Consider the following 13,388-nt stretch of genomic DNA (forward strand, 5'->3'; position numbering starts at 1 on the left):
GCTTGGGGAAGAAACCTTATGAAGTTCAGTAAGGGGAAGTGCAAAGTCCTGCACCTGGGGAGGAACAATCCTATGCACCAGTATATGCTGGAGGCCAAAGCTTCTTGGCAGAAAAGGCCTCGGGGGTCCTGGTGGACACCAAGTAAGTTGACCATGAGCCACAAAGGCGGCCAATGGTATCCTGGGCTGCATTAGACAAAGTACCACCAGCAGATCAAGGGAGGTGATCTTTCCCCTCTGGTCAAGACTGGTGAGGCCACACCTGGAGTCCTGTGTCCAGTTCTGGGCTCCCCAGTGTGAGAGACATGGATATACTGGAGAGAGTCCAGTGAAGGGCCACAAGGAATGATGGACTGGATTATTTCTCCTATGAGGAAAGACTGAGAGAGCTGGGACTGTTCAGCCTGGAGAAGAGAAGGCTCAGGTCTTACCAATACCTGAAGGGAGGGTGTAAAGGGGGTGGAGCCAGGTGTTCAGTGGCACAGGACCAGAGGCAATGGGAACAGACTGAAACACAGGAAGTTCCCTCTGAACATCAGGAAACACTTTTTTTTTTTTTTTTTTTAACTGGGATGATGACCAAGCACTGGCATGGGTTGCCCAGGGAGTCTCCATCCTTTGAGCTGTCTAGACATGGTCCTGGGCAACTGGCTGTAGGTGACTGCTTGAGCAGAGGGATTGGACAAGATACCTTGAGAGGTCTCTGCCAGTCTCAGCCAGCCTGTGATTCTGTGAAGAGGTCATCCTGATGGGTGTGGAGAGATGGGCTGTGAGGTGTGAAGCCAAGGTGGGTGCTGCTGTCCCCAGGCTGCGGCAGGAGAGCAGGATGTGAGCACTTGTATTATAACCCTGGGGGAAAAATCAAGCATCCCCTTGCAGGTTGCATATTAGCTCCAATTTTTAATTTGGTTTCACCAGCATTTTCTTTTCTCGCTATAAATGTTTCCCTGAAAGAAACAGTGTGTTCTGCCTTAGAGTCCAGAAATAAGAAATTAATTTTCTCTGAATATGGGACATCCTTGGCTGGTACGCTGCCTTTGTTCACCTTGAGAGAGCTCTTTTGCTGTCTTCAGTTTCTGTGCTTTGCCTGCCTTGTGCTTGAAACCTGTCTTGGGTGGGGGGCAGTAGGATGGTGCATTCCTATGCTCCTGCTTGGTGTCTCTGGCTGTTTGTCCTGGATTGTGAGACATTGGAGGTGTTGCAGAGCAGAAATGGATCCTTTTGGGGGGAGCATTGCTGTGTTGGTGGGTATCAGGGCTGTCCCTGGGGGCGGCAGCTCTTGTGCTAATGTATGGTTAGGCTTGTCTTCCTGGGAGCACTGCTGCTATGGCAGCTGATAACAGTGTCGTCTTCCTTTCCTGTTTCTAGGGTGGATCTGGCCAACGCAACCAACCCAGCACCGTGCAGCAAAAGTCTCAGGCTACCAAAACTGCCTATGGTACTTCTCCATACTGGACAAACTAAATCCAAAATTGGGGAAGGGGGAGAGAATGAACAGAGAGGAGGAGGAAGAAGAAAAAAAAAAAAGCAAAAAAAAAAAATATAAAAGCTGTAGCTCATTCCTAGAATTATTAGAAGTAACTGCTCAGCCAAATGTCTATCTGTGCAGGGAGAACTGCAGCCAGCCATCCATGTGACTCGCTTTCTCTTTGAGTTGCTGTTGTATGTAATATGTATGTATGTATTTGTAAATGTAATAGAGCCTAAATGTGGTTTTCTGCATCTTGCAGCCTGTTTTGTTTTCTTTGTAGGAAAACTAATTATTCATTACCCATCTGCACCAGGACATCCATCCTTGAGGTTTTTTTTTAAGCTGTAGAAATCTGTCAAACTGCTATTTTTTTGAAGATGGAAACCATTTATTTAATGCAGTTCTAAATTCAGGCAAATAAGGAGGCCTGCCTGCCCCCCCCCCCCCCCCCCCCCCAAAAAAAGTCCTGTTGGTTTGATATCTGTCCCCAGCCCCCAATATAGCTGTTACTCTAAAAGGGGGTGGAGGTGGCTGGGGGATGTTTTGTAGGTCTTCCCCTTTCTTTTGTCTTTTCCTTCCCTCCTGCAGAAGGCCAACTGTCATGGGCAGTTTGGTTACTGTGGCACTTTTTTATTTTTTGATTTTTTTTAAATTAAAAGTTTTTCTTGTTTGTTTGGGGGTTTTTTGTTTCTCTAGCAAGAGTTTAGATGGCTCAGTGTGTCCTAGAACCTTCTTTACATCATTAGAGGCAAAAAAACCCCAAAACCCAAACAGCAAAACTGTGTCTTGTACCATTCTGCCCAGGAAAGCTGGAGTTACTGGATGGAAACTTTACCTATCCCTCCCTCCTCTTTTTTTAAAACAAGACCATGGGTGCAACTCTTGGTCCTTCTTGTCCTGCACCAATATGGTGAATGTTTTAGGAATTTCATTTCTTCTTAGCCCTTCTTCCACCTAATAAAAATCTAAATTTATCACTGGTGTTTGTCTGCATTTTTTCAATGGCTCCAGGACCAGTTTTACTTTTACAGCCTGTCCCCTTCTACCTGTTTCTGCTGGGAGTAAGAGCAGTGGCTAGGTCCATCACAAAGGTCTTAAGAGCTCAGACAGTTGCAGAGGGCATGGGATCTTGGGCAGCACCCTGACTTCTGCCATTAAGCATCATGTCTCTGCCTTTGGTGGGTTCCAGCATTGTGCTCTGAGTGCCTGGGGAGGAGGTAAGGAGGGAGTACAGCTGCAACACTGCCCTCCTGTGTTTTGCCTATCTGGTCCATGGCCTTCCCCCAGGAGGAAGGTCAGTGGTGATGGCTCCTGCCCCAGGCTCATCCTGAGCATGCTGGCCTTATGCAGCAGAGGTGGGTAAATGTGAAGTTGTATGTCTGTGGCCATTTGCCAAAGTGCTTTAAATCAGTTAAGGCAGGCAACTAGTAGCTTTATTTTCCCATAACCTTATTTTATATAGGCATTGATATTTGAGCAGCACTGAATTTGTGAATAACTGTTATTCAAAGCTTCAAGTAACCCACACAAGTAAATCAGCTCAAATAATTAACAGTACAGGGCTATTTTCATTTCATTTTTATTAGACAGGTGTGCAGAAAAGACAAAATATAACTACTGAAGGGGAAGACAACACAAAGATGCATCAGTTAATTTGCCAGAAAGAACTATACAAAGGAAAACATCTGGGATTTCAGCTAAGAAGACTACTAAGAAATCTAGTGTACCCTGCTGGTTTCAGAATGGTTGAAAACTGCATTTGAAGGGGCATATAGCTGCAAATGTAAACATTAATACTGGCTGAGACAGAAGAAAAAGTTAAGAAAAAACCCTAGAATACACAGATCAGGTAAACATTTTTTCCACAATTTCTTAAATAGTTTAAGAAAAGACTCATATTTCAGTTTGTATCTCAAAAAAGGAAACCAGCAAGTCAACAAGCAATGACATTGCACAGGACAGTGGGGAAGATTTACCTGGTTAATGTAGGAGCTCTCAAAATAGGATGAATTTTTGCCTTTAAAAAAAGGTAACAGAAGAGTTATGATAATGCATCTTACAAGATCAAGCTTGAAAATAAAAGTCACTGGAGAGTATACAGTGAAGACGGTCAGAAGTACAAGGGAAATCCTGAAAGATGCAGTATCATTTCAGATAGTCATCAGCACAGCCAGCACTGCCATACTCTGCTCCTTCACCTCCCAACAGCCCCCCAAAAGCTGAAGGTTGGTGTCCCTGTCCCAGTGCAGCCCCAAGACCAGTCCTAGCAGCCAGGAATGCCAGGGGCCTATTTGCCAACACTGGCACTGCTCTCACAGGGCTGGAGTGAGGCTGAGGGGTGTTCTACACCATCACTAGATGCAGAGGAGCCCTGCTGCCAGGTCCAAAAAGCACCAGGGGCTGAATCAGCCCATGCAGGCCACTTCAGGAAGGGTCCCAATGCCTCCTTAGGTAACATGCAAGTAGGAGGGCAGACCATCATGGGGAGCATTAGGGGACAAGGTATCACCACTTGGGCTACCTTTACTTGAGGGGGCAGAGGGATGCACTGCCAGCACACCCTGGGGCAGAGGAACAGGGACTGTCCCTGCTGCAGTAAATCCCAACCAAGCAACATTATGAAAACACATCCACCTTGCTCACTTCAAAAAATGCCCTACCAGCCTTCCTCCCCTCCTCTAGGCAGCAGGCTTTGAGCTTGCTCACTATCATCCTGCTCCTCCCCCAGGAGGCAGCCCCCAAGCTGATAGAACAAAGTTGACTCCCACCAAAACACCCCTCAAGGGAACACAGCTGATGACATACCATTGAAAACCCTGAGATATGCAGAAGGGAGGCATAAACAAATGTCTGAGCCTGCAGCTCTGATAAGAGTAACTGCCACTGTACCTGTGGGAATGGGGAGTCTCACTCAAGCAGGGCCAGCACCTTAGACCTGCTCCTTGAGGTACCAGAGCTCAGTGCAGGAAGACAGGTCTGGCTGCTGATCAAGGGATCATGCAAAAGCTGAATTCAGGCCACTGCACTACAGTCAACAAGAAGAGCACACTGTAATAGGGTGAGGATACTGAGGGACTAAGGAAGAGGATTCTGCAGACAAGCATGCAGGATCTCCCTATGCCCACAAGGGAAGGACCTAGTCTCTGCCCTGAGCTCCCAAAAACATGCAGGAGGTTGAGCTTGGTGCACCAGCTGAAGCACACTTAAATAGCCTGTCAAACCCTGCCACTGGCCTTCTCTTCAAGTCCAAAAGCACTGCAGCCTCCTTCACCTGTGGGACTGCACACACTCATCTATGCACCAGCCAGGCAGGCAGGCAGAGGAGAGCTCAGCACACATCCATCCCCTCTGCCCCATGCCCCAGCAGCACAGGGACAGCCTGGCCACCCCAGGCAGGCACCAAAGGCAGCTTTGACTTCTGCCAACCCTGCAGAACTACAGCAGGGCTGTGTTTACCAACATGTGACCTACATATGCAACAGAAGGCTCAGGCCAGGACTGGACTTGGGCTGAAGGAAGCAAGGGCAGCTAGCAAGCACTGGGGCAGGAGGCTATTGGTTTCTTCTACTACCAAAAAACAAAGTTCAGGATGAATGCTGGCTGGCATGCTGGGCAGCAGAATGTACTTCTGTTTTCCTCCCTCAGGAGAGGGGCAGCTGGCAGCAGATCTCAGCAGCATGGCTAACTTTTTCAACCCAAATCTAGTCTGAAAAATAAAATAAAAAAAATAAATAGCAACCCAGGGCTCAGTTGTACAGACGTGAAGCATTAAGTGTTTTAGGGTTCATATCACAAGCCTTTTTCAGAGACAAAGCTGATTGTGCTCTCTGGGGCTCCAGGGGCCAGCTATTTTGTAGCTTGAGCAGGCTGAAAAGGAATACTGTACCTTTCAGTGACATCCCATCAAGCTCAAGACACAGTAGCTCTACACTCTCTGCCCCCCACCTTATAAAAGGAAAAGCCACCACCACAAGTCTAAACCAGTGTACACATGCTATTATTGTATATGGAACAGCTAAACCTTGGCAATTTGCTTTGTGTAGCTTTTTCTTCTTCCCAATAAACACAGCACTTGAGCTCCTGAAAACCCAGCTTCCAATTGGCTTGTTCCAGCTTTAAATACATAAAACATCTAATTGCAAGACTATTTAATTCAAGGATCTAAACATGAGCAAACCTGTTTTGCTATGAGCATTTCAGAAGTGATAAAGGGAGTTTCTTTTTTAAAAAAAATACAGTGATGAAAGGGTTAAGAATGCAAGAATTCAGACATTCTGTGGAAGGTCTCTAAGAGGTCCATAAAAAAAGAAAAAGGAGCAAACAGATCCTTACAACAGGAGACAGCAGTAGACAGTTTTTTTGACCACACCCCCACCCACACACACACACTTTTTTGCTGAACTGCTGCTAGGTTACCGCTGCTCCCTTCTGGCCTCAGTCAGCAGGGCAGTACAGGGGCATAGAGGAAGCAGGTCACGACTCCTCATTGCCAGAATCGTCATCATCATAACAGTCGGCATCCTCTTCCTCATCATCTTCATCATCAATGTCATCATCATACAAGTCGTCATAAAGCAAATCTGAACTGTTGTCATTGGAAGGCACTTTAGTTTTGATGCAGTACTCTGCCAGTGTAGTGGGGACCTTCACACCATCCTTTTCTGCCTCAGCTTTGGTGGCCAAAACCTGTTTCCTGTGGTGAGGAGGACATAGCAACATGAGCAGGGCTGTGTGCCAGCAGCAGTGTGGCTCAACTCCCCACCTCCCAGCCAGCCCCAGCCCAGCCCTCCAGACAGCTCAGTCAGGAGAGCTGATGTTTGGCTGAAACAGCACTAGAAACAGATTTAGTTCCTGCAGCCCCAGGCTTGGAAGCACTCCAAGAGTGTTTGCAGCACACATTGCCCCAGGACAGACTCTGGCTACTGCCTCCCAGCAGCACTCAGGCTGTGAACTGTTGCTGGCCTACATTGCTTCCCTGCTGGGAGGCAAACAGATAGCAGCCTGTCCCCTTCACCCCCACCCACATGCTCAGTCTGCCATATTCTGTTTATGGAGTACATCCAGCTCTGCTGAAGCCAATGGAGCTAGAGGGGACTAAGATAACCTCCCAGCAATGCTCTTTGAACAGCTGGGGCCAGCTACTGACTGCCCTGTGTTGCTCCAACCAGGGGTATATCATGCATGCCCAGCTAGGTGAGTCAATGCAGATGTGGTCTTGCCCCAGGCAAGCATGACAGCAGTTCCACTGCAGTATGGGCCACCCATCTGCTGCTCTACAGCAACCCTGGCTCAAGTTTACATCATCTCCCTACAGGATGAACCATAAACTTTTCAAAGAATAGTCAAGACTGTTCAGTACTTCCAGCTAATCAAATCCAGCTTTACAAGTGCTTGCCAAATCCTGCTGATATTCCTTCAAATTGGAGGGACAAGATTATGATTCATGAGCACAGTAAGCACAGAATCAGTAGGATGCGGTCAGTTTGAATCACATCCCAAGCAATGCAAGCAACACTCAAAGGCAAGCGGGGCCTTCAACTAGGATTTACTAGCAGCCAATAGATTTTCAGAGCATCATGCCAGATTAGTCTAAAAGAGAACAATTCAAAGATAGATCAGCCCAGTTCTCCTGTTCCAGAAGCCTGCACCACTTCCATATGCTGAAAATCCTAGAGGGACCAGAAACATGGGCTTGGAATAAGACTGTAAAATTAATTTCCAAAGGAGCAACCACACAGAGAAGCTGGTTTCAGCAAATTCTGCAAGCAGCCTGTTTTGTAGGATTCAAAGCAGGAGGCCAGTAGCACAGCATCACACATGGCAAAGCTTACCTTATGATTTCAGCATACTCCTTGTCTTTCCCTTTACTGTCCCTCCACTTCCTGAACATGACTGATGCATCCACATTGGCAGGAGAGAAGGTGTTGGGCTCATTAAGCAGAGAGATTACACTCAGCAAGATAGTCCTGAAAGAGGTAACTACAGAGTCAGAGCTAACACATTCATGGATTCTGGATGCTGACAGCTTCTTTAGGTGATGCATCAGAAACTTGTTTAAAGTCAAAACTTAAGGATAGTGAAGGATAATAGTTGAAGTGAGAACAGGTATTTATGAACTTCAAATCCTGGCCATCAGCGTAGGGAAGATGACACAACACAAATCTCAAAGACCTAATCTGATGACAGGCTATCACATCTATGCATATGCTTGTGATGGGGCAGCAAGCAGGCAAAGCTTCCATTAGACCAGAGTTCAGCTTGTCCATAACAACCATAGGTGGTACCAGGCTGGAAACCTGCTCAGTGAGCCTGTTTCTCATGACATTTGGCCTCCCAGCAGAAAGCCAGGCTCCTTGCTTACCCCATGTAGGGAGGACTGCTACAACCCAAGGCCATCAGATGAGGCTGCACTGCTTTCCCTGCCCCACAGCATGTTAAGAGGTTGAAGCTGCAGCCAGGTCTCCGCCTGTGCACCACACTAAGGCTGCTATAGCAGCACTCAAGCACAAGGGAAAGACAGTGCAGATATTTTTCAATACCCAAGCAAGCCACCAAGAGCCCAGTAGGATTCAGCTGCTGGTACTCAAAGCTAGCATGAGCCTGTCTGTCTGCTGGGAGTTATGTGACTGTCTTCCTGGATTTTTAGCACCTAGCTGCCCCACTCTGCTGGCATTTACTAGGGGCAACCACCACCTCCCTCACCCAGACCCTTCTCCTGCATTTCCTACAACCCTTTGCACTTCAGAGATTCATCCCTTCACTGTTCACACAGTGCCACAAGCAGCACAAGACTCAACAGCAAGTTCCATCAGGTGGCTCTACACACCCAGCCACCTAGCTGTAGCTACCACTGCAATAGCTTCACATGTCCAAGGTGGTCCTGCTGGCAACAGCTTTTGATTTGAATGGAAAGGAAGAACAAGAGACCAGGAATAAGTCTTGAAATACAGTAGTACATAGCCAACTGCTCTGCAGAACTTGAACAGAAGAGACTACAGCTCCAGCTGTCCTTGTATTGATTTAGGGGCACATTCAGAGCAGATGTGCTCAGCACATCTACCAGATCATATAACTAAGATACAATTCCAGGAAATGCTTTGTCATTTGGATGCAGAGTTTCTTGAAAAGTTTTGAAGCTAAACACTTTGGCCAGACTGTTCAGCACAGCTTTCAGGAAATTCATATGCAATTTACTTTCCAAGTGATATAATTCAGTAAGAAAAAAGAACAGCAGCTCTGGAAAAAAATTGTCTGGTCAGACTAGGATGATGGGCAGAAGAGAGACCATTTTCTACTTAATCTCAAGAATTCATTTAAAAGCCTTTGATTCTCAGCAAGCAGGCTGTAAAGCCAACATATCAGCTCCAGCATAATTGCAGCAGCTTTACTGTAGAGCAAGCAAAGTCTAGGGAAGACTGAGGACAGGAATTAGTGTCTGGATTTAGCATTTGCTCTGCTACACTTCCATCAAAGTGAGAAGCCAGTTTCCCATGCAGTGCCCCAGACTCCAAAAATCAGTGCAAAGCTACTGAAATACACCAAAGCAGCTGTCTAATAGAGATGAGGCTCTCTGCATTCTTCATTCTTAACTGGCACATTAGATCAACTCCATCACTGCTAATACCTTAAGAGCTGGACAGTCTCCTCCCACTCAAACCCTGCTGCTGTAAGCAAGCAAGGTGAACAAGGTACAGTAGTAGCAGGAAGGGATCTCAGCACATGAGATCTGACAGGACTAAAACCACAAAAAATTCAACCACACATGACTGAACATCCTCAGCATCAGATATAAACTGTGCTGGTCTGGATACAGGCTGACCCTCTGCAATATTGTCAGGGATCTGTTTCTCCCTCAGGCAAGGTTATTCTAGCATGTTGTTTTATGCATGTTGCTTGCATGAAGAGCAGGGATTTCAAGCCCACCTTCTGCTTTCTTAAATCCCCAACCCCATTCTGGGGAACAGTGTGTTCATCAGCTGCCATGCCACTAAGTGTTTACCATGCTGTCTTCAGAGTGAGTCCCTCTACATCCCTTTATCAGCAGAGGAGAGGCAACAGTAGAGGTTCAAGGAATCAGACCTGTTAAGTACCTTTTTTCTCCACATATCAACAGAAGGCTCAGACATAGATGAATTTAAACAAAACAGACATTGTGTAGAGTGGCTAGGGCTCACAATCAGCACATCCTGTTATATAACTTGTTGAAAAGGATTTTTTTTTTTTTAAATTCCAGCTACTACCTAACACTGTAGTTTCTCAGAGTCACCTTTAAAGGTACTTATAGATTTGTCCTAGCACATTTTTACTCTCCGATATAAAGTAAGAGGTTTTGGCTTAGGCTGTACTGACAGTAATGTTAGATCCGGACAGTTTCTGCAACCAGCTCAATGCACTAAAGCAGCTAAAAAAGCCAGCAAAAACAGGCATCCTCAGGAAACAAAGCAATAGTAAGACAGGGCATCACCCATCTTCACAAGATACAGATGTACCAACATCTTTCATACTGTGCTTAGTTCTGGTCTGTGCACCTCAGAACAGAGTGATGCCATGGGAGATATGGAGACTGGCAACTTAAATGATAAAAGAGCCTCAATCCCTAAGCCCTGCCACCACTTCCTCAGCTTGATGGGACACAAGTATTCTCTGCCACACAGATCACAGCTGCATTCCTTCACATCTTGCTGGATGTTTACCACATTTGCTTATGTCTGCCTCATCTAGCTCCGAGTGATGGGAAAGCCCATGTTGATTATGTTTAAAAAAATTAATGAGCATACTTGACACCATTAGAGGTAGAAGCATAGGTGCTCTCAAAGTTGAAGAATGACACACACCCCTCCAGACACTTCAGCCAGTCATCTATAGTAAACAGTCAATACTTAGCAGGATTTACAAAATCCAGAAGTTGAAGAAAAACCATAGGTTACACAGACAAGCACACTCCGCTCCCACACCTTCAGCCCTACTGCCTTCTCTCTGATACTCTGGAGCTTTGCAGAGCCAGATGGGACCCCAGCAGGATGCAGTTCTATTGGCACTTAACCCAACAGGTTATGCTGGAAACAGGCTAACAGTAAAGGACAATTTTTATTTCTACTTGCTAATACAGCTGAGGAATGTTTTCTCCTCAAGTATCACCCTTAAGCCCAACACACTCCAAGAACAGGCACCAAAAACCACACCATGGTAAGGGAGAGCAGAAATCTGAGAACTGGCATGAAACTTCTCATGGTGCTAATCTTTAGGGTTGTATATATTATACATACATGTTGAGTAATTATAAGTAATGCCAAAAGCTGTTTCTTAACTATGACTTGAGGCTTGTCATCTAGCCCTAACCATATCAGATGTATGAAAAGTTTAATAGCCATGTGAGCAGAGGAACAGGTGAACATAATTAGCAATACATAACTTAAAACAGTGTATAATTTTTTAAAAATCCGAACTGGAACTTTGAGAGGTTGCTTCATACTCACTTGTACTTGGTACAGATGGATTGGATAATGTTTACCTCAAGCTCTAAAGGTCCAACTCTTCATGACTTTACACAGCTAGGATGCACCATTTCTCTTGAGCCTTTTTAACCTTGAAGTAGCATGTGCCAGGAGGAACATCAGTAGTTATAATTTGTGACTGCTACAATTCCTAGTCTCCTGCCACATTAGCTCTACTTCAGCACTTTGCAGAGTGTACATGTTACAATCATATTCTAAGGGTCAAGAATCCAATAAATCCCCATTGCTAGATCTTTGCTTTGACAAAGGTTCTTTTCAAATTAATTTCATGAAGCAGAGTTAGATGAAAGCTGAGTCAACCTATCAGGCAACCCTTTTCAAATCACTGCACTCCCTCAGGTGTGCTGAGATCCCTAGTGGATTTACCAATAAATAACGGATTTCAAGTTGGGAAATCAACATCTAATAAATCACTCCAAAAGAAAGCATATGATACACTAAAAATCTAGGAGACAATTACTTTAACTTTATCTGTATAATAAAACAGATTAAGTTAGAACAGGAAATACCTTCAAGGTTTTTCCACTACATCACTTACTACTCAAGCTACACAGGTTAGTGAGCTGCTACTTGATACTAGTTTCATCATTTCTTTATTGGCAGTCTTGTAATGAAATTCAGCTGGTGTTTCCAAAAAACAGACAGGTTAGCCTTGAATGCCTCTGGTACTGTGTGATCCTTTTTTTTGGCAGGAAGAAAACTACCTGGCTAACTGCTCACGATAGCATGCTGCAGGACAGGAGACAAAAATACTGGAAAGCAAACAGTAGGTAGGATTATGCATAAAGTTACTCCTACTGGGCCCAAATACCCAAAAACGTTCTTTTCCACTAGTGATATCTTAGAGAAGTTTGAAAAAACTAAGTGTAGGATAACATGGACTGGGAAAGACTAGAACATTTGAGATAGGGTTTCATGCTCTTAAAGCAAACTATGAACAGGAGAGAAGTCTCCACATTGTTAACCCAGCATGAGGACATAGCACTTCAGACAGCTTGATAAGTCCAATTCCCACCCAATTCAATACCTAAAGCACCCAAAGTCTTCCAAACCTTTTCCAACACAGGCCTTAGTCTTGGTGAGAGACAACAGGCCTTTGAGGTCACTGCTGTACATCAGACTCAGTTACCTGACATTTTGGGTAGGGTTCCACCTCTCAGATGGCAGCTCTCCACTTTGTGGGTCATCTACAGGTGGGTGAAGAATTGAAATACATACATCTCCATTCTGCAAGACAAACAAAAGTTGAGAATAACCTGACTTGAGGCAGAGGTCTGATGATTCAATTCCAACACTGACTATGATCTGAGCAGTTTAACTTTGTTGATATGGACGCCCCAAGTATCAGTAAAAATATGTGCAAGAACTGGAAACATTTCTCAATTTTTCCTGGGTCTACTGTATTTATATGTTCAAAAGTCTCCCTTGCTAAACAGGATTAGTCTGCAAATTGGTACAAAACAATCTCAAGTCAAAAGGTTTAAAAAAATGTAGCAAAGCAAGCAAAACCAGAAATTAGAGTCATATAAAACTAAATTAGTCTCCAGATAGCAAGCACTGTCAGTGACAGAAATTAGTTCTAATCACAAGAAACCCAAAGTAGAATTTAAAAAATAAATATTGTTCCCAGTGGTGGCTGAGTTAGCTACAGGAATTTTGAGTTGAAGAGTTTAGCACTCTACTAGCTCATTTATCAAAACAATGCTTCTCCTAGGGGTTGAACAGATGGCACAGGGCAGGCTTAAACTGCTCTCCCAGGACACAGCTGTTTGAAATACCAGGTGAAAAAGCAGGAGATTCCATCTGAAGTTTTCACTGAAAATCCCTTCTCCAGCATGCAAGAGGAAGAGAATATTTTGGCAGTGTGTGGAAACCATACAGATTGAGGATTATGTGGTTGTGTTTTACTCACCAGTGTTATTGCCCAAATATAGATTTAAAGTTCCATAATACCTACCATTTATAAACACTTCAAAAGGCCTGTAAAACCAGTTTTCCATCAGCAACAGTACTGACAATTACTTTGCAAGAGTGCTGTAGCAGTATTCACCACAGCTGATACTCTCCACTGAAGTTAACTCCAGGAGTTCATGGGGTCCCAGTGCCTTACTGCAGAATGGGGTGAAGGTGCAGACAGGGCCTGAGGATGGCCAGCAGATGTAGCCTCTCCAGGCCCTGCTAGCTTGCTGCCTCTTGCAGCCAGCTGCTGAGATGACTTATAAGTTCCCAGAGGTAGCCCCACACCTTCAGGTGGCACAGCCTCAGCTGATGGGCAGCCCTCATGCTGTCCCCTTTCACCCTGATCCAAGGTACAGGTTGATGATAGGAACAAGAGAGAAGCTGCAGATCAGTTCTTTTCAAGACCACAGGTTGCCAGTTCCTAATGCACCTGGTCTCAGCTA

At 45.1% G+C, this 13,388-nt stretch overlaps 2 protein-coding genes across 15 annotated transcripts in view; one reads left to right on the forward strand and one right to left on the reverse strand.

Moving 5' to 3' along the window:
• Window positions 1-1,722, forward strand: part of LOC119140748 (ubiquitin-associated protein 2-like) — a 79,141-nt gene extending 77,419 nt beyond the window's left edge. For 9 of the 14 annotated variants that reach the window (XM_037372304.1, XM_037372295.1, XM_037372296.1 and 6 more), the window contains 2 exons: window positions 585-787; window positions 1,369-1,455. In XM_037372304.1, the coding sequence (XP_037228201.1) occupies window positions 585-749 (165 nt within the window). In that variant the 3' untranslated portion in view covers window positions 750-787; window positions 1,369-1,455. Of the gene's footprint in view, window positions 1-584; window positions 788-1,368 lie in introns of all 14 variants that reach the window. The other 5 variants (XM_037372302.1, XM_037372303.1, XM_037372309.1 and 2 more) reach the window with 1 other exon arrangement.
• Window positions 1,723-3,034: 1,312 nt separating this feature from the next.
• Window positions 3,035-13,388, reverse strand: part of LOC119140757 (ubiquitin-conjugating enzyme E2 R2-like) — a 28,512-nt gene continuing 18,158 nt past the window's right edge. Inside the window, exons 3-5 of the mRNA XM_037372330.1 lie at window positions 12,116-12,213; window positions 7,303-7,437; window positions 3,035-6,164 (exon numbers count right to left, since the gene is read on the reverse strand). Of these exons, the coding sequence (XP_037228227.1) occupies window positions 5,945-6,164; window positions 7,303-7,437; window positions 12,116-12,213 (453 nt within the window). The 3' untranslated portion in view covers window positions 3,035-5,944. The remainder of the gene's footprint in view (window positions 6,165-7,302; window positions 7,438-12,115; window positions 12,214-13,388) is intronic.

Source organism: Falco rusticolus, chromosome W (assembly GCF_015220075.1).
Source record: "Falco rusticolus isolate bFalRus1 chromosome W, bFalRus1.pri, whole genome shotgun sequence".
Taxonomy (NCBI): domain Eukaryota; kingdom Metazoa; phylum Chordata; class Aves; order Falconiformes; family Falconidae; genus Falco; species Falco rusticolus.